Source organism: Trachurus japonicus, chromosome 2 (genome assembly GCF_045865225.1).
Source record: "Trachurus japonicus isolate A0001 chromosome 2, Traja_1.0".
Lineage (NCBI taxonomy): Eukaryota > Metazoa > Chordata > Actinopteri > Carangiformes > Carangidae > Trachurus > Trachurus japonicus.
Genome location: NC_140908.1, coordinates 1,490,632 through 1,510,019, shown reverse-complemented (window position 1 = coordinate 1,510,019; position 19,388 = coordinate 1,490,632). Strand labels below are relative to the sequence as shown.

At 42.4% G+C, this 19,388-nt stretch overlaps 3 protein-coding genes and 1 long non-coding RNA gene across 4 annotated transcripts in view; 3 read left to right on the top strand and 1 right to left on the bottom strand.

The window, feature by feature from the left end:
• Window positions 1-870, bottom strand: part of LOC146990491 (uncharacterized) — a 64,870-nt gene extending 64,000 nt beyond the window's left edge. Inside the window, exons 1-2 of the mRNA XM_085794750.1 lie at window positions 748-870; window positions 55-490 (exon numbers count right to left, since the gene is read on the bottom strand). Coding sequence (XP_085650876.1) covers window positions 55-445 — 391 coding nt within the window. The 5' untranslated portion in view covers window positions 446-490; window positions 748-870. The remainder of the gene's footprint in view (window positions 1-54; window positions 491-747) is intronic.
• An 11,574-nt stretch (window positions 871-12,444) lies between these two features.
• Window positions 12,445-13,314, top strand: LOC146990490 (uncharacterized). Its single transcript, XR_015037886.1, has 3 exons — window positions 12,445-12,544; window positions 12,933-13,003; window positions 13,195-13,314. It is a non-coding gene; the product is annotated as an uncharacterized LOC146990490 (long non-coding RNA).
• A 1,491-nt stretch (window positions 13,315-14,805) lies between these two features.
• On the top strand, window positions 14,806-17,668 carry LOC146990489 (uncharacterized). Its single transcript, XM_085802916.1, has 4 exons — window positions 14,806-15,233; window positions 15,696-15,851; window positions 16,997-17,088; window positions 17,343-17,668. Exons 1-4 carry the CDS (start codon window positions 14,879-14,881, stop codon window positions 17,448-17,450), a joined length of 711 nt encoding a protein of 236 aa, XP_085659042.1. The 5' UTR covers window positions 14,806-14,878; the 3' UTR covers window positions 17,451-17,668.
• Window positions 17,669-18,385: 717 nt separating this feature from the next.
• LOC146990488 (uncharacterized) overlaps window positions 18,386-19,388 on the top strand; it is a 51,031-nt gene continuing 50,028 nt past the window's right edge. Inside the window, exon 1 of the mRNA XM_085803657.1 lies at window positions 18,386-18,514. Coding sequence (XP_085659783.1) covers window positions 18,386-18,514 — 129 coding nt within the window. The remainder of the gene's footprint in view (window positions 18,515-19,388) is intronic.

The following is a 19,388-nucleotide window of genomic DNA, read 5'->3' as shown; positions in this document are numbered from 1 at the left end:
GTGATAAATAATAAGATATGGTAAATTATTAATTAGAACTCATAATCAACATACCGTGTAAATAGTTGTAAGTAGTTTCTGGATCTTCATTAAAAGAAAAGCAGCTGATCCAGTGATGCAGGTCAAACGTCTCATCTTCAGGAGGAGCTCCACTGTTTCTCTCTGAGGGGAGCAGTGGTCTACCTAAGGTCCTCTTCCTTGTCGTGTTAATAATTCTCAGGAACTCGTAACAAGCTTCTTCCCCCTTCTTTATGACTCTGCTTAGTATTTCTCTGTTTTTATCAAAATCATCCCTCTCTGTCTGTATTTTACTGACCTCTTCATCACGAAAAACCCCTCGATCATACAGGTTCTGTATAATCACAGAGAGATTCTTCAGTTCTCTCACAAGGTGGATTCTGGCCTGCTGGACGTAGTCTTTGGCAGACTGTGATGTACAAGCCATGTTGTGGCTGGTGCTTGTTCTGCACACAGACCAAACTTCAATGACCTGGAAAACAAGATACTAGAAACAAAAGTTGAAAATTTGTGAGCTCATTTAAGACCAAAAAGCTATCCAGGTATCCAATAAACAATTTAACATGGCTACAAAAAAAATCTAAAAGAATTCACTTCTAGACAAACTAGGGATATACTGTACATAAGTACATGAATTACTGTATCATTGACTTAATGAGTATTTTGACTCTTGTATCTCAAGTTCAACAGACAATTTAAAATATCACTTCAAGACACATTTTCACTTACCTGAGTCTTGCCACTTGCAGCGTCCCTTTGCCCCCATGTAGAGACCTTTCTTGACACAGTCTCATCCAATCATAGTGTCTGGTTGTATCTTCTGAAACTGGCTGTGCAAGACCTCCCTGCCTCAATCAACGATGGCATCTCCCCCAGAAAGCTTAGTGTCTAACAGGAGGAGAGGGAGAGTAACCGTTAATTTCACTAATACTTTATTATCAAAACAACTTCATAGTTCAAGTTAGAAATTTTTCACTTTGAGCTTGAAACCTAATGAGGTGTTGCTGAGATTCCTTCTGACAGGTCAGTCACAGCAAAGAGTTGTAAGACAGATCTCAATTGCTTCTCTTCTTGAGATCACCTCAATCTGAATTATTGCTCCTAAAACCCCCCTAGGAGAAAAACTGAGATCATGTGAGAATGACTTTGAGACTAAAGTTAAACAAAATTGAGAATAAAATGGAAGAAATAAATAAGAACCAACTGTGAATGAACTGAAGCTCCATTTATTTTGCATTAATTCAACACACATACCATTTTACAAGAGTGAACCAGGCCTTACATTCTAACAGTGATATCAATCACATTCATTAGCACATATTCTTGTCAATTTTTGAGGAAAAAAGTCACTTAAAAAAAAAGAAAAGTCACAATTTTTGAGAAAAAAGTCATAGAATTGAGAAAAAGTCATAGAATTGAGGAAGAAAGTCATAATAAAAACAAGTTGTAATTTTGAAAAAAGTTACAAAAGATCATTGAATCTGCAACCCACTGAAAATGGTCCTGACCCACCAGTTGAGAACCACTGGTGTAAAAAGATGTCTATCAACGGTAAAAGAAATTCACTACTGGTGAACAAGGGGGCGGTTTTAAACGTTATGTCCGAAAAGCCAGTCACTTTACTGACCTCTGACTGCATTTATTTATGAAGGCCTTTTTAAGCTTGGCTTCCTCCTACTGTTTTCCAGTTTTCCATCGTTGTGCACCGCCTCATACTGTAGGATGAACACAAAACAGAGAAATGGGGCTTACATGAGTTAGATACTTTCCTAGCATATTTTAATACACTATTACTGTATGTAAATTCAGCTATCTGTAAAATGACTTGACTATACACCAATGGTTCCATCCAAGTGTATTAATCAAAATGCTAGAGAAATATCTTACTCCATAATGACAGTGATACAGGCCTTTTGTGTTAATGTAGATTTTGTACACAATCAAACAACTCCAAAACGCTGTGTTTAGATTAATAAACACAAATAGGCTACAAATGTACACACTTTGGCCTCTGGTATTTGTCAATCTCTGTATTTTATTTTGAAAATAGCTCCGGATTGTCTCGTGTTTGACAGTATTGACGATTGCGGCTCGCGCACAAAATAGACCAGACGCCGGCGCAAGGCGGCCGCGGAGGATCGCGGTGCTTCGCGTCTGGTCCATAGACTGTAAAAAGAATGGACGTAGCATCCGTGACGTCACCCATTGGTTTTGGGGAGTCGTTTTTGTGACTCATATATGTCGGCCTGAACAGCGCCATGTTGGATTGGCCAGCCGAGAACCCGCCCACTGGCCTCAAAGCAGCTGTCCATGGACCGCTCCGGACCTGTCACTCAATGTTTCCGCGCCCTAATTGGCCAGATTTTTAACCTAATAACAGTAAAATGGTAGAGTTAAAAAAAAATTCACCTCCCTCAGAGTGTGTGCGGGGGTAGAAACTATCGATTGAGACCAAAAAACGTGTTGACACCAGGCTTTGATCATGTTTATTGAGGATGTAAAATCGGCGATTTTAACATGGGGTCTATAGGGAATGCTGCTTTCTGACACCAGCCCCCAGAGGAAGCCGAGGGGATTGCAGTTTTTTGAACGCGGAAGTGAGCTTCACTTCTCAGACCGACAACTGCCCCCTTGGTCTGGTATGAACTACACTATCGGTTAACAAGGGTGCCGAAAGGAAGCGTGCTCCATTCCGTGGCTATTCGCGGCGCTTCGGCGGCCAGTGTGAACTGCTTGGGGACATATCTGGTTGTTACCTCTCCTCCTGTCCAAGAGGAGCAGAGGACGAGAGAGGAGGAGAAGGCTCCATGTAGTAACCTCCTCTCTTCGCCTCTCCTGCCCTCCCCTTCCCTCCCCTCTTCATGCCGGTAAAATTACGTTTATTTAATGTATTTACGGTAAATTACTCACCGGCTTCGTTTGGTCTTCACGTCCGCCCACGACCAGCCATCAGAAGTCCACCATGAACCTAAATGGAATCTACAAACACAACTTGTAATCAAAACTTTGGAAAACTCTTCTCCTTTTATTTTCTCTGCTCGATCCGACCGCTCTCTGCTCCAGTGGCATCTGCTTTGCTTGTTGTTAGGTTACCAACGACCAACCCCTCCGCCGATTTATGGACCTCACGTTAAAATCAATGAGACGTTTAATCTGTGTTACTCAAACAACAATAGGACGAAAACGACGACGAAACGTTGTGAATAAATAACATTAACCAAGCTGTTATGTTATATAGTGTGTTGAGACTGTTCAATTCAGTTAATTTAGATGCTGCAGCATTTTCCGAGCTTTCTGAGTTGGCAGTGAATGTGTGTTAACGGTCATAATACGGCAGTTTCAGCAAATTTAGCTAGCAAGTGAACTTCATTTAAGTTGTCTCAGCTAATATAATACAAATGTTAACAATGAATCTCATATGTTAATGATAAATATATAATAGTATATACTGACCTTTTTTGTTTGTTTGTTGAGTTCAGTTCACAGACAAATTTGAAAGAAAACTCCGGTCCTTTGTCCTCCTTCAATTTTCAATTTCGCGGGCAGAAGAATACAGCAGTGACCGTTTATTTTCCCACAATCCTTTGCACTTTAACTGTCTGCGGTAATTTGAAAAAATGAGACCTATTCAATATAATTTAGTGATCTCTTCCTTTGATCAGAGTGAGACACAGATGAGCTATAAAATCCTGAGGCCACTATGAGAAAACTGAGACATATTTGAGAAGAATGAGATCTTTGGAGCTGAGTTTTCTTTGAGCTCTTTCTTTGGTCTCATATGATCTCAAGCATGAGATTATATGTGCTTAGAACACGGCTCTCTTGAATACTCGATTCTGATTGGTCAATCACCAATATTCTGCGGTGTTTATTTCTCGATAGACCACCGCTGAGCGGACCGTTGCTAGGGACTCCATAGCAACGGCCGACTCTGCATGTCCGGTCACGGCCGCTGTTTTGCTGAGCCTCCTCCCGTTCGTGCATTTGAAGCCTTTGATAATCAATCAGTGGATCGATGGATTACCATACACGTTACGTGTATTTTGTGTAGTCGTATCCGTCATAAACAAGAGATTATGGGATGCGTTTGTGTCGCGGAGTCGCGGTGCTACAGAGAGGAGAGGAGCTGTGACACTGGGTCAGAGGTTCTGATGCAAGTTTACTTTTCAGCCACGATGTGGAAATAAGGAGCCTCCACTCTCCCTGTAACAGGTTACAAGTCGTTTATCTAACATCACTATTAGTCCGAAGCTATTTAATGACGGTAAAAATGAAACATAAAGTAAATATCCTGCATACTTTCTCTTTTCTGTGCTGCGCTGGTCAGAACGGCGTCCCTAGCAACGGTCTAATTTTACATGAATAAAATCTCTTTTTATCATTTTTTTGTGTTACATTATTGAATGATTTAGTTGTAGGCCGTGTTCTAAGCGGGATAATGTATAGTTGGTCGGTTGTTATGGAGAAATAAACCCCTTCAGGTTGTATGAATACATACAACCTGTCAGGGTTTATTTCTCCATAACAACCTCCGAACTATACATTATCCCTTACTTGTTTCTCCTGAGTTGAAGTTGAGAAGCAGGAGAAAAAGCCTTGGGTCTCACCTTAGTATCAAAAATAGCTCATTTGTGTCTAGGAGAAATGAAAGATACAACAATGAGATCTCTTCTTGGATTTTGCTTTCCTATGGGAACATGATACTGGACGACGCTGGGATGAGACGATTTTACACAAAAGTTACCAGTAGCTATTACCCTGAACCCAAGCGATGGCAAGACATTCAATGTCTCCTCCACCATCATCCATTTCATTTGAACAGCAGTGCGTTACACCCAGTGGCGACTGGTCATTAGGGGCAGGTGGGGCAGAGCCCCACCAGTCATCACGAGAGGAAAAGAGTGCCAACACATTATGTTATTTCTAATCTTCAATGGTTATTATCTTGTATAATTTGTTATCTACGAATACAGCATTTTTCTAAATAATATATAATTTGTGTTACGATTTTAGTTGAGGTTTATTTGTCCCTCCCTCGCTGCTTCGGACCGCAGTTCCTCTGATTAGCGTCTGTGGTAGCCATGGTTACGGAGTTGCATCGGTGCAGACTGCGATCTGCGTCGGTAGGGCAGAGCTGGAGCTGCCCCTCTCTCTCAATGCAAAGTACTGTGTACAGGAGAAAACACGACTGCGCATGCTCAGAGCGTTTATACATTAATGTAGACGGCAGAAATGTGATGGACAGTGGGGCAGTCAGCCCGGAGCCCCACCGCAGCGTCATCTCGCATGGCAGAGCTGATTGGCTCTCTGTCTGTGACGTGTCTGGACAGTCGGCAAGAAGCGGGAAAAACAAAACTCTCCCAGAGGAAACTAGCTGATCCAGCTGATCTAGACAACACTAACTACCGTAACTTGGAAAAATGATCGACATCACCAGGTGGAACAGCTGATCATCACCTGATCGATACAAAGCTGACTGACAGCTCGATCTTTACACAGTTTGTCCAGTCATCTGAGTTTGACTGTGCTGTTAAATACGGCCTGAAGTCCGACCACCTGGTACCGCGGCTTCCGCCACACTGAGCCTCACACCGGGGAGACGTCTCTGCCTCCTCCGTTCACGTTCATCCGTGAGAACACCTGCCGAGGCGGCGCCGTCCACCGGACTGACCGGAGCTCAGACTGACTGGTGACCGCGGTGCGCGCCGAGGAAATGTTGTGATTGTCTTGAATGAGAGTGAATTGCTCCGGCGGTCCGTTCGGGTCCGGTTCGACAGATCCAGCAGTCCAGTATTGGTGAGTGACAGCGTATTCATCATCATGCTGCCTTTATAGAGTGCCGAAGCGGAAGCAGGAAGTAACGGCCCCATGGATCCTCAATTCGAAAAAAGGCTCCATAGAAATGAACGGGACTCATTCGTGATCCGTTGTGCCATGTGCCATGACAAAAAAAAATGTCCTCCACCTGTTTAAAACATCACGTTTCATGCCGAGAAATCAGCAGTTTGTTGTAAACCTATTGTAAAATAAAATTCCGAAGAATCCGTAACCAGAAAGACTACAAGTCGCGTAGGTGACGTCACCACATGGCGCCCTTTCCCGTGTCAGTTGGTGACGTATTTTTTGTGGGACACCAGATCTGTAGTCCGCAGAGCGTCGTCACACAAAATACATTCTTCTGTTGCCGTTTTACGACAAACTGCTGATTTCTCGGCATGAAACGTGATGTTTTAAACAGGTAGAGGTCATATTTTTTTGTCATGGCACAATTCAAACGGATCACAAAATAAATCTTGGACTCTCGTTCATTTCTATGGAGCCTTTTTTCGAATTGAGGACCCATGGGGCTGCTTCCGCTTCGGCACTCTATGGCGCTGGTCTGTGCATTTACTATGTTTATTTATTTTATACAAACGGAACAATAGGTTGTTATAGATTTAAAGCAGTGGGATAATTCACGTTTGTAATTAATTGTAATAGAAATCCGCTATTGTTTTTTTTTTATCCGCTATTGTTGTGCTGGTGTGGCCGATGTCATATCTGGCCCTCTGCGTTGTGTTTCTCACAGCCTGCCCTAGGTGGGGTTCGATCCCACGACCTCCCGCAATGGAGGCGACGATGCTAACCTCTTTGCCAAGAGGTTGACAACCACTTGGCGGGTTGGTTAGCACGTCCTTTATGGGTGGAGTAAGTGCACATCCGTTACACTGGATCTCCAGACGGTGACGAGTGTCATAAGGTTGTTGTTGTTGTTGTTGTCTTCGTCATAAGGTTGTTGTCATAGAATGGATCTGTTCCCTAACAGTCGTGTGTGTGTCTCCGTTGTGGCCTTCAGTACTGAGCTCTTTGCTGCTCCCTCCTTGTTCTCTCATTTGCTCTGAGTTTGGTTTTGTCAAATTATGATGTGGAATCTTACATTCTTCATTTAGGCTTGTGTGATTGCTACAATGCATGGATCCCTGATGAACATATCAGTAACAACAGAAAGCACTGTGTTTTTTCTGGTGTGCAGCTCTATGAAATGATGGTGCCCCACCACTTTTTTACATGTAAAAACGCCACTGGTTACACCTGACTGACCACAGTTTTATATACAGTATAGGCTATATATCCCAAATATGTTAGACAGGGAAAGCACAAAAATGTTAGCTAACAGTAACGTTAACTGGCACAAAAACGTTAACTGACTCGTCAGCCTGAATAAATTAATTAGCTATTAAATACATAATTTTTGTTGGTTAATAGAAAAAAGAAGAAAAAAAAAGTTGACTAACCTGCTAATAAACCACGCGAACAGTGTGCTGGTTACTTTAGTTGTCTGTAAATTAAGTTACCGTAGGTTGTCTGTTATGCCTGCCGCTTTAACGGTAGTTTTTTTTTTTTGTGGTAGTTAACAGTCGCGCTTCCGTTACCCTGCCAACAGTAGCTTCCGTCGCCATGCCAACGTCAACGGATGATTAACTGACACTTAACGTCACTCCGGTTTCATTTTAAACTGACCTCTGAATCTCTGAGCTCAGGTCTCGGTGTCTCCGCTTCACTTCTGTCATTTCAGCCAGTGTCTCGGCTGAGTTGTCCTCCTCCACCGCCCAAAGGTCAGAGAAAGTCCAACACAGTCCACCAGTGTATGGGCGGGAAGCGCACGCTCTGCCAGGCTCAGTGTCCACTGTTCAACATCATATCTGTAAATGATGTCAGTCCACACAGAAAACGTTGATTTTCATAAATGTGTTATAACGTCATTTTCACATTACAGTGTGCACTAAATACACGTATAGCTGAATGTAATCTACTGTCATGTAGCCTAATGCTAACGTGACTCTTTATTTGGCTTTTTAGTAGGCTGCTTCCTGCTCCTCCATCACATACGAACATGTCAAATGTTCTGTCTGAATGGTGGTGGAAGAAGCGTTCATGTGTTTCACTAAAGCAAAGTACGCCACTGTGCAGGAATAATCTGCCACAAATTAAAACCCCGAATTTGAAAAATATATATTTTTCAATATATATTTTTCAAATTACCAAAAATATAAAACTGTTGGCATCAAAACATACTTTAGATTCCAAATGTAAAAGCTAACAGAATAATGTAGATTACATAGTGCATGTGTGCACACATCATCCAATGGTCACACAATGGCATGGTCCTCACATCACGTGCATGTCACTAGGACAATAGCTGGAGCTAAATTCAAAGCTTTCCACTGTTGGACAGTTTACAATCAATAAAGTCTTACTGTAGTAATAATAATACTTTATGTGTTGATTACGTTTAGTTTGATCAATGAATCTGCAGTAACTCGTTAGTTAGGCTAGCTATTAATTACACGTGGTGGGGACACAGTGTTTGTCTCTGAGCCGGTGTGGAGCAGACACGAACTTGGATCCAGAGAAACAGGAAGTTCAGTAACGTTAGCCTACAAACTGAGACTAAACTTGAACTAACCAGTAAACAGAGCGGACCAGGTGAGCTTCACCTTACGTAGAGTAACGTTAACGCGACACTGTATATTGTAAACGCAGGAATCATCGTCCACAGGTGTTTTCTCTGAACCGAACTGAACTCTGAGGCCTGAACTCAACTATAAAGCCTGAGTAAACTTGTCTGCATATGAAGCCCCGCCCGACGCCACAAACTGTCCAGCTGCTCTGCTTCAGTCTTCAGTCTTACCTGGCTGAGAGTCTCTCATCCCGCGTTCAGACTTCACAGTTTCTGTCATTTACGTTTTAAGAAATATTCTGACAGTTCTGCTCCGCTGCTGGACACGACGACTTCATGCGTCTGCTGTTTCCTTTTATGTTCCATACACTTTCACTTTCGACATCGGACCGAAAATGTAACCTCCCACCCAGTCTATAAAACCTTCAAAATAAAAGCACTGAGTTAAAGAAGAGAAGACGTGAAGCAGGATCCGATTTCTTTATTTTCTGTACGTAGCACTTTTCGTTTTGATGATGATGATGATGATGATGATGATGATGATGATGATGATGATGATGATGATTTGTTTTTAACGTAGATTTGTAAAAGTTAAAATCAGCAAATCATACAAGGATTTCCAGAAATAGCTGCTTGAATCATCCAAAACAGAGCTTAAACAAACCAGTTATTCTTAAATGGTGACAGACTGTATTCTCAATTCAATTCAATTCAAACAGCTTTATTGGCATGAACAGAAATGTGTTGTTGCCAAAGCATTTTTACAAAATATTTACGTACATAGCCTCCCAGATAGCAAAATGACATTGAATCAACGTTGAAGTATGGTCAGGCAGCTACGTTGAATCAACATTGATTCCCGACATTTAATCAACATTGAAAGCGCTCGTTATGATAGATGTTGAATCAACGTCATATTTTCAACCATTAACTGATACTGAATCAACACTGATTCAACGTTCATCTAAAAGCAATCTGCTGCTATATTTTTAGTTGATTTTACATTGAAAACATGTTACTGAATCGACTGTTATCTAAATGGAAGTATCTGTGTTAATTGTAGGCAGATATAAATGTTATTTTAGTCCAAAAATATGGAATCATACTAAACATATTCGAATAACTGAAAAAAGTGACAGAAAACAGGCTTTTAATATTCAAGGTTTATTCTGAAAAGGCAAGTTTATGTGAAAACATATGACTTAATTAGTTCTCCTAGTTTTATCAGTCTCCCGATCGGAGCCGTGGCACCGCACATGAAATAACAAAGCTACGAGCAAAACAAAAACATAGAGCTTGACTCGGGGAACTACACATAGGAGCCATTACATTGTACAGCCAGCATTTTATTAATTATTAATGACAATAATAATCGATTTAACTTATAATGCACTTTTCATTCAAAGAAAGGCTCGCTCACCAGAGGGCATAACGTTACCTAATCCATACAGCTGTTAGTTAAAGGTGTTCAGGCCTGTTTGTAAAGAGTCCAGTCTTTGTGCTGCTGTCCTCAGCTGGAGGAGGAGGCAGCTCCAGAGGTGTGTCCCCCTCCGGTGGGTCCGGAGGAGCAGCTGTCTGCGGGTGGACTGTGTGTGGAGTGATGAGTTGTTGTAGAAGGAGACGTGTGTCTGTTGATGCACTTGTGGCTGAGCAGCTGAGCAGCAGGACTTTGTAGTGGAACCGGGATGGGACAGGGAGCCGGGATAGGGAGGTCCGGGGTTATGTGCTCATCTTCACGGACTCTTCCCGGCAGCGCTGTGTCCTAGACGGAGGCATGGCTCAGCCTCTCACACCTTTTAACCTACATGTAAAACAAACAAAATGTCAGGCAATTGTCATTGATTATTTTGTCACGTAAATAAGCGTTTCCCCGACACAGGACGTCCGAGCTGCTGCTGAGACGCTCCGGTCGCCGGTAATTCACAAAGCTCAGGTGGAGCTGCGCTAACGGCAGCTGCTCCAGCCACAACACAGACCAGCAGCTTTACAGTTAGGCTACCGGTAGCTATGCCACTAGGTCTCACGCCGAAAACTAGTCTAAAAGCCTTTGGTGGATGTCGAATGCTATTTTAGACCGTGTATTGTATAATATTTACTCTCAAATTAACAGTTTTTATCACTCACCTGGACAGCTAAACCGAAGCTGTATGCTTGAAAACGTGCCAGTTAAAATACATCATGAACAAAATTTAATAAACTCCATTAAGCAAAAAACACAGCTAATATCTTTATAATCAGTAAAATAAAAATATTTTTAACTTACTTTAACAGGAGCAGGGTCCAGCGCTGTCAAAGAGGGGAGAGAAAAAAAAAGCCGACTGCTGCCGCCTGGCAGTTGGGATGTACCACCACTAGGTGTAAAGTGGAGCGTTGGACTGCTCCACTCCTTGCTCTCTGTCTGAGAACAAATTGTAGACGTTTTTGTCATGAACTAGACACAAGCCTTCAGAGGATTTTAACAGTAAAAAAAAAATCACGTCTACAGCATAAGGTGCTTAATTGAATATGTTTGACACCCCCTTCCTCTCATTATGTGGTCTCACCCAGTTCAATGCATTGAAACAGCATCAGTGAAACAATGTTGATTCAATGTTGGCATTTCAATGTACAATTTCAACCATCCTTCAATGTTGATTCAATGTCATATTTTCAACATTAAATTTTTAGAACGTTGATCTAGCATTGATTTTTCAACCATAACCAACAATCAACCTTTCTGACCATAATTCAACGTTGATTCAATGTCATTTTGCTATCTGGGCTATTATAATATAAACTAGGCTAATTAATCTATAATGAAAATAATCGTTAGTTAACTTGCAGCCCTACTTCAGTTAGTTCAGTTCTACAGTATTACTGCAGTTCTACAGTATTACTGCAGTACTGATGTGAAGATGACTTGTTGTAGATGCAGTATCTATAATCAATGTATAATCTGTTGGTCGGCCCACTTCACTTCACTTCACTTCACTTCCGTCTGTTGAAACTCTGACTTTGTGGTTAAGATGTAATGATGACACCACATCAGCACCTCAAGAAACAGGAAGTGGTGATGTCTTCTTCTTCTTCTTCTTCTTCTGTCTGTGAGCGTTGCTGTCAGTCGACCATGGAGCTGCAGCGGAGGCTGCTGCTGCTGCTGCTGCTGCTGCTGCTGCTCCATGTGGAGGCCAACAACCTGACGGAGGTGAAGGTGGAGCTGGGTCAGAGTGTCACCATCACCTGCTCTGACAACAGCTCAGATCTGTACTGGTTCATACAGATCCATGGAAATCTCAGTGCATTCATCGGACGGACCTTTTCTGGAAAGCCGGGGCAAAGTCTCTATTCTCCATCTGACAGAAGCAAGTTCCTGCTCCAGGAGAACAGGCTGAACATCACCAACGTCACAGCAGACGACTGCAGACTCTACTACTGTGGCGAGAAGTACAACAACAGCAACATTCATTATCTGGACACCTTCCTCCTGGTCTCAGGTAAGAGCCTGATCAGGGGTCAGGGGTCAACCAGCACCGTTACTGCTACAGACTAGGTGTGAGTACTGTTAGTACTACAGTCTCAGTTTGACTGACACAGTCAACAGGAAGTGTTCCCTGAGCAGCCATGGACACGCCACCACATCCACACTCTGTTAATAGTGAAACAATAGAAAAGAGTGACTCATACAAACAGCTTGATACAACAAACTCACATTTCAGCTGCACAGTGAAGACCTTTTCTCTGAATGTCAACAACGCCTGAATGGTGGGGCATGTCGGAATAGCGGTATGTCTAAATGTTGGGATGTCGGAATGACAGCATGTACCTATGTGAGTTTATATGTGTCAGGATGTGTTGTTGTCATTGTGTTGTGTGTGTCCACATCTGCACTATGACGTTCTTTGCGATGAACAGAAAAATAAAGTAGTTTTGACTTTGAGACTGACCAGCTGATGTCTGTTTATCTCTGTCCAGATGTTCCTCCTCCTCCTCCTCCTCCTCCTTGTCCTTCCAGCAGCCCTGACTCCAGCCGACAGGAGGATCAGAGCAGTGTCCCGGTCCTGTACGGCTCCGTCATCCTCAACAGCCTCTTCGTCTTAGTGACCATATGTGTGTTGGACTGTATCAAACATGAAACACTCGTTAAGTTTCCATGCAAGTTCCTGTGTGACTAAATGAGTTATGTCAATAATTAGAATGATTATTTGCTAATTTAAATTTAGTGCAGTACAGTATGTCACTTCCTTTCAGAACATTACACCAGAGACGGTTTAGAAACCAAGACGATGAGTCTTGTCCTGTATCAGTGTCTTGAGTCTATTGACTCCAGTGGGAAGAGTGAACGCACAAACAGTGCACATTTCATAAAAGTTAGTTTGGGATTGCTCAGGAACAGAGACATGTAGAAATAAACAGTTTGTTCCCATTTGAAGCAGAAAGTTTCACCTTTCAAATGAGCCGTAGTGTGTGTCCTCAGCTATACTCTCACCTGTCACAGGTGCAGCCTCGGTGTTTCTCTACTCCAAGAAGAAGAGCAGCAGAGACTTGGATGAGCCTCCACCGCCACAGGTAAACAACACACCTGGTATCTATCTATCTATCTATCTATCTATCTATCTATCTATCTATCTATCTATCTATCTATCTATCTATCTATCTATCTATCTATCTATCTATCTATCTATCTATCTATCTATCTATCTATCTATCTATCTATCTATCTATCTAATGAATAAAAGTTATTCTATATGTTGTTCCAGTATACGACAGAGTGCATCTACTCCAAAGTTCAGCGTCCAAGGTGCAGGCTGCCTCCACACTGACTCACTGCACACCTGGATACCTGAACATCTGGACTGTTCCCATGGTGATGGCCAGAGGTGAAGGGACTCCACCTAAGAGCACAGACCTGCATGAGGACTGTGGACTGTTCTGGTTCTGGACTGATGGAGGCCACTGGTGGACACTTGATTTTGCTTTTTGATAAGCTTGTTGTTGCAAAATGAAAATGAAAAAGAAAGTTAAAAAATATACAATGTGTTAAATCTGAACTATCCAGGTCCGGTCTCTCCTCCTCTCTAACCCTCCTCTCCTCCATGTGCATTTGTTTTCAAGATATTCTCTCTGTATGTTATTGGAGCAACAACACACGTGGACATATAGAAAATAAAAAGTTTGTTGAAAGTCTCTCAGAGCTGCTTCTTCCTTCAGTCAGAGGAGAGCGAGGATTACCTGCTCTTTTGTAGATTTAATGTTTTGTTGTTGAAATGGTTTGATCACAGATGCTGCAGTTTGTTTTTTCACTGTTTTACTTCCTGTTGTGGTGTTTGTTGTTCAGACAAAGTCCAGAAGGAGGAGGAGGTGTGAAGCTGCTAGTGACTCACATCGTCAGCGGTCAAATACTTCCTGTTTCTCAGAATGCTGAGTTGTCCTCTTCAGATAATGTGACATGTGTCTTGATATTTACATCATTTCATGAAGCAACACTCTGGTCATTGATTAAAACCATGTACTGCACCAAATGCTTCAGTGAGACTTGGTGCTGAAGGCTCCACTCCAGAAAGATCCCTGGACTGAGCTCATTAGCTTCAGTCTAACTCTGTCAAGCTGTAATATGAAGGAATCAGTGCTGTGTGTCCACAGATAGCAGGACGACAACGGGGTTTCCATGGCGCTTCAGATTTACTGTCACAGTTCGACCAAGACCTTAAAGATGTGGTGGAGAACCACAACAAGGAGGAGAGGAGTGAAGCAGTGACTCGTTTCTGACACAAGATGGAGCCACTGTCTCAGTTTTAGAGGACCACTACTACTACTACTACTACTACTACTGTAATACATACCATAGTAGATACTACTGCAGTACTCCTGCTGTCAGTGTACCTGTACTCCTTTAGTTTAGAGCTGCAACAACTAATCGATTATTAAATTAATCGTCAACTATTTTGATAATCTAATCGGCTTGAGTAGTTTTTGATTCCAGCTTCTTAAATGTGAATATTTCTGGTTTCTTTGTTCCTTTATGACAATAAACTGAGTCTCTCTTTGGTTTGTGGACAAAACAAGACATTTGAGGACGACGTCTGGTGGTTTGGGAAACACTGATGGACATTTTGTAACATTTTATTGACCAAACAACTAATCAAAATGATCGTTAGTTAACTTGCAGCCCTACTTCAGTTAGTTCAGTTCTACAGTATTACTGCAGTTCTACAGTATTACTGCAGTACTGATGTGAAGATGACTTGTTGTAGATGCAGTATCTATAATCAATGTATAATCTGGTGATCAGCCCACTTCACTTCACTTCACTTCACTTCCGTCTGTTGAAACTCTGACTTTGTGGTTAAGATGTAATGATGACACCCACATCAGCACCTCAAGAAACAGGAAGTGGTGGTGTCTTCTTCTTCTTCTGTCTGTGAGCGTTGCTGTCAGTCGACCATGGAGCTGCAGCGGAGGCTGCTGCTGCTGCTGCTGCTGCTCCATGTGGAGGCCAACAACCTGACGGAGGTGAAGGTGGAGCTGGGTCAGAGTGTCACCATCACCTGCTCTGGGAAGAGCTCAGACCTGTACTGGTTCATACAGATCCATGGAAATCTCAGAGCGTTCATCGGACGGACCTTTTCTGGAAAGCAAGATCAGAATCAGTATTCTCCATCTGACAGAAGCAAGTTCCTGCTCCAGGAGAACAGGCTGAACATCACACACGTCACAGCAGACGACTGCAGACTCTACTACTGCGGCAATAGGAACAATACCAGCATTCATTACCTGGACACCTTCCTCCTGTTCTCAGGTAAGAGCCTGATCAGGGGTCAGGGGTCATTGACTCCCGCCATGGACACACCACAACATCCACACTGGTGCATTTCTCAGATCAGAATTAAAATTCTCATAACCATTAGTTTAACCTTCACAACATTTAGTCATTTGTGCACATCATGGTCATAAGTTCTCCTTCCTCTGAACAAACAACGAATGCTTTTAGACACGTCACAAATGAAATGTCATAATGAAAACATGACAAAGCCATGTGACTATCTTGTTCATCATTAACATGAATACTTGCTTTTGAGGAATGAACTTTTGCAGGTTATCCACTAGGCTTTGCAGTTTGTACTAATTGTTTTGAGAAATGCATCATTCACTGTTGTGCAAATGTGAGAAATGCACCAAAGCAACTGAGGAAAACTGTGACAAAGTAGTTTTGACTTTGACTTTGAGACTGATCAGCTGATGTCTGTTTATCTCTGTCCAGATGTTCCTCCTTCTCCTCCTCCTCCTCCTCCTTGTCCGTCCAGCAGCCCTGACTCCAGCCTGCAGGAGGAGAAGAGCACCGGGTCCCTGTTATTCAGCGACCCGGTTGTGTACGGCTCCCTCACCTTCAACGGCCTCTTCGTCTTGGTGACCATAGGTCAGTGTGTTGGACTGTCTCTGTTTACAGTCTGTTTGCACAGGCGAGCAGCAGGAAGTGAGAACCAAACATGAAACTCTCGTTAAGTTTCCATGTATAAAGTTCCTGTGTGAAAATGAGTTATGGCAATAATTAGAATGATTGTTTGCTGATTTAAATTTAGTGCAGTATGTCACTTCCTTTCAGTACCTTACACTAAATACAGTTTAGAAACCAACGACTATGAGTCAGTTTCCTGTATCAGTGTCTTGAGTCTGTTGACTCCAGTGGGAGGAGTGAACGTGAGCTCAGATTGTGGCCAATTCTTTCCCTCCATAGTCACTGAAGTAAATCTTGGACTCGTTTTTCACAAGACACGTCTCTTCTGAACATTTAGACACTAAAATGGACAAATTTCGAACATAACAGCCTCAAAACAACAAGAATGTGTCTTTACATAGAGCTGTTTACTCAAGCAGAATGCCTCAGTCCAAGTAACATCCATACCTATAAGTGAACTTTGTTGCTGTCTTGTGCAAAAATCCTAAAGGGATACTTCACCCAAAATCAATAATTCACCAATCATCTACTCACCATCATGCCAACAAAGGGTTTGGAGAACTTTCAGAGTCATCAAAACGCTTTAGGAGTTCCAGGGGGGGTCCGGATTTTCATATAATGGCGGCGGATAGAGTTCACTTTTGAATTGTCCAAAACACACACTATGAAACATCCAGATACCTCCATACTGCTCGTCTGTACTGACCCAAGTGTCCTGAAGCCGCCACATGGAAAAGTTGTTGGGAAAAACTTAATTTGATCTCTGTTTTTAGAACAACAAACGAACAACTCGCAGCACAAACATCAACAGAGCCATGGGAGCTACTGCTACAACATGGATAAAAACAGCGATTAAATATATTTTGTCTTAACAACTTTTTCATGTCTTGGCTTCAGGACACTTGGGTCAGTACAGACGAGCAGTATGGAGGTATATAGTGTGTGTTTGGACCATTCAGAAGTGAACTCTATCCACACACGCGGGAGACGGGTGGCCACGCCCACTTTAGGAGACCGGAAGTGAAGCTGAACCGCAGTGAGTCAGCCTGTGGCGGAGCTAACTACCTGGTGCTAATGAGTGTCTGTGTGGCTCTCACCTGTCGCAGGTCTAGCCTCGGTGTTTCTCTGCTGTAAGAAGAAGAGCAGCAGAGACTTCCTGGTGGATGAGCCTTCACCGGTGACGTATGAGATGCCACAGGTAAACAACACACCTGGTACAACGTCACGGTGCTAACGCAGCTGCTAACGCTAATGCTATCTATCTATCTATCTATCTATCTATTAATTAATGCTATCTATCTATCTATCTATCTATCTATCTATCTATCTATCTATCTATCTATCTATCTATCTATCTATCTATCTATCTATCTATCTATCTATCTATCTATCTATCTATCTATCTATCAGTGTTAATTATGAATAATAGTTATTATATGACTGTTATTCCAGTATGAGGAGATCCGCTTCACCTCCTCCGTCGGTCCAGCTGCTGCTGCTCCAGAGTGCATCTACTACAAAGCTCAGCTTCCTGGCTGCACGCTGCCTCCTCCTCATTGACTCACCTGGATACCTGGTTGCTACCTGAACATCTGGACTGTTCACATGGTGATGATGACCGGCGTTGGATCAAAGACATTTGAACCAGAGGTGAAGGGACTTCCTGTTCCTCTACCTCAGAGACTGTTCTGGTTCTGGGCTGATGGAGGCCACTGGACAGTTGGGACTCTGCTGGGTTTCTTTATTTCATGCTTTTTATTTGTTCTGTCATAAACTCTGCTCTGTGGACATTTTATTAATATACAATGAGTTAATTCTGAATTCTCCTCCTCTGTGTCTCTAACCCTCCTCTCCTTCATGTGCATTTGTTTCCAACGAAGAAGCCGGTGAGAAATCAATCCATGGAGCGGTGGATAACGTTATTTATCATCTACCATGTGTATATCTGTGTAGTCTTATCTGTCATCAACAAGAGATTACGGGTTACGGGTTAACGCGTTACGTTTGTGTGGCGGTGTCGCCATGGAGACGAGAGCTGGGACACCGGGTCGGAGGCTCTGATCTTACGAGGTTGGTTTTCAGCCAAGAGACGCTCCATTCTCCCTGGAACTAGTTACAAGTCATTGGTTTAACCAGAACTAGGACTCTGGAGCTGGAGACAAGGGACACATGATATTCTCTCTTGTTTCTGTTATTGGAGCAACAACACACGTGGGCATATAGAAAATAAAAAGTTTGCTGAAAGTCTCTCAGAGCTGCTTCTTCCTTCAGTCAGAGGAGAGTGATGATCAGCTGCTCTTTTATAGATTTAATGTTTTGTTGTTGTTGAAACGGTTCAATCACAGACACTGAGGTTTGTCTCTTCACTCTTTTACTTCCTGTTGTGGTGTTTGTTGATGTTGTTCAGATGAAGCTCAGAAGAAGGAGGAGGAGGAGGAGGAGGAGGAGGTGTGAAGCTCACATCTTCAGTGGTCAGACACTTCCTGTTTCTCAGAATGCTGAGTCGTCCTCTTCAGATTCTCCTGAACCAGAACAAGCCGAGTCATGATGAGTCGGTCACCAACCACCTCGTGGTCATCAGGAGTTCATCACGCAGTCGTCATCAGCTCCCGTCACGAGTGTCGGTGAACGCAGCTCTGAACACACACACTGGTCTCAGATCAGTCTGGACCACGGTTTAAAACGTTCATTAGTTTTTGTTTTTATTTAGTTTTTCAGTTTGATTTCATGTCAGTTAAGTTTTAGTGAGTTTAGTGAGTGATGAAGCAGTTTTAGTTTAGTTTTTATTTCTGAGGAATTGACCAGTTTTTATCTAGTTCTCGTTTTTGGGGAACTGGTCATTTCTATTTTTATCTAAGTTTACTAAATAATCTTTTCACTGCTCGTTTGAGTAACGCTGGACTGGTCTGAGTCTGGCCTCAGATCAGTCTATGACATCATCTGCTTCCTGTGTCTTTACTTTCTGACATTTCAACACTTCCTGTTCCAGCTGACAAACAGCAGCAGGTGAAAGGTCATCATCAGACTGTTGTCATGTGGCAGGCAGCAGCTCAGTCTCATTTACCCTGGGAAAATGTTCTGTTTGGTTTGTTACACTGAGTTTAATAAGAAACTAAATTCCCTGTTTTATTTTATTAATTTTTTCATTATTTTATCAAAATTTCACAAACAAGCCAAATTTTCTGGATCTTTCTGCGTCTGTTAAACAATAAATCTCCTCTGTAAGTGACTGTGAACATACAAAAGCTGTAAAAACGTATGATCTCTGTAAGATTTATAAAGATAAAGGTGATTATTATTATAATTATTACAATTATTATTGATTATTATTCTGATCTGTTATAGGAGACATCAGATGCAACCTGAACCAGATGTTTGGACTCCTCCTCTAACATCTGGCTCTGTGACACCGTCTGGATCCACATGGGGGCGCTGTGGTATCATAGGTCAGCCAACACACACACACACACAGAATTATTGAAGCCTCAGTGCTGCTAT

Coding starts and splice junctions, on each gene's coding strand:
- LOC146990489 (XM_085802916.1), top strand. CDS start 14,879: ATGGAGCTGCAGCGGAGGCTGCTGCTGCTGCTGCTGCTGCTCCATGTG. Junction 15,852..16,996: donor CTTCGTCTTGGTGACCATAG/GTCAGTGTGTTG, acceptor CACCTGTCGCAG/GTCTAGCCTCGGTGTTTCTC. Junction 17,089..17,342: donor TGACGTATGAGATGCCACAG/GTAAACAACACA, acceptor CTGTTATTCCAG/TATGAGGAGATCCGCTTCAC.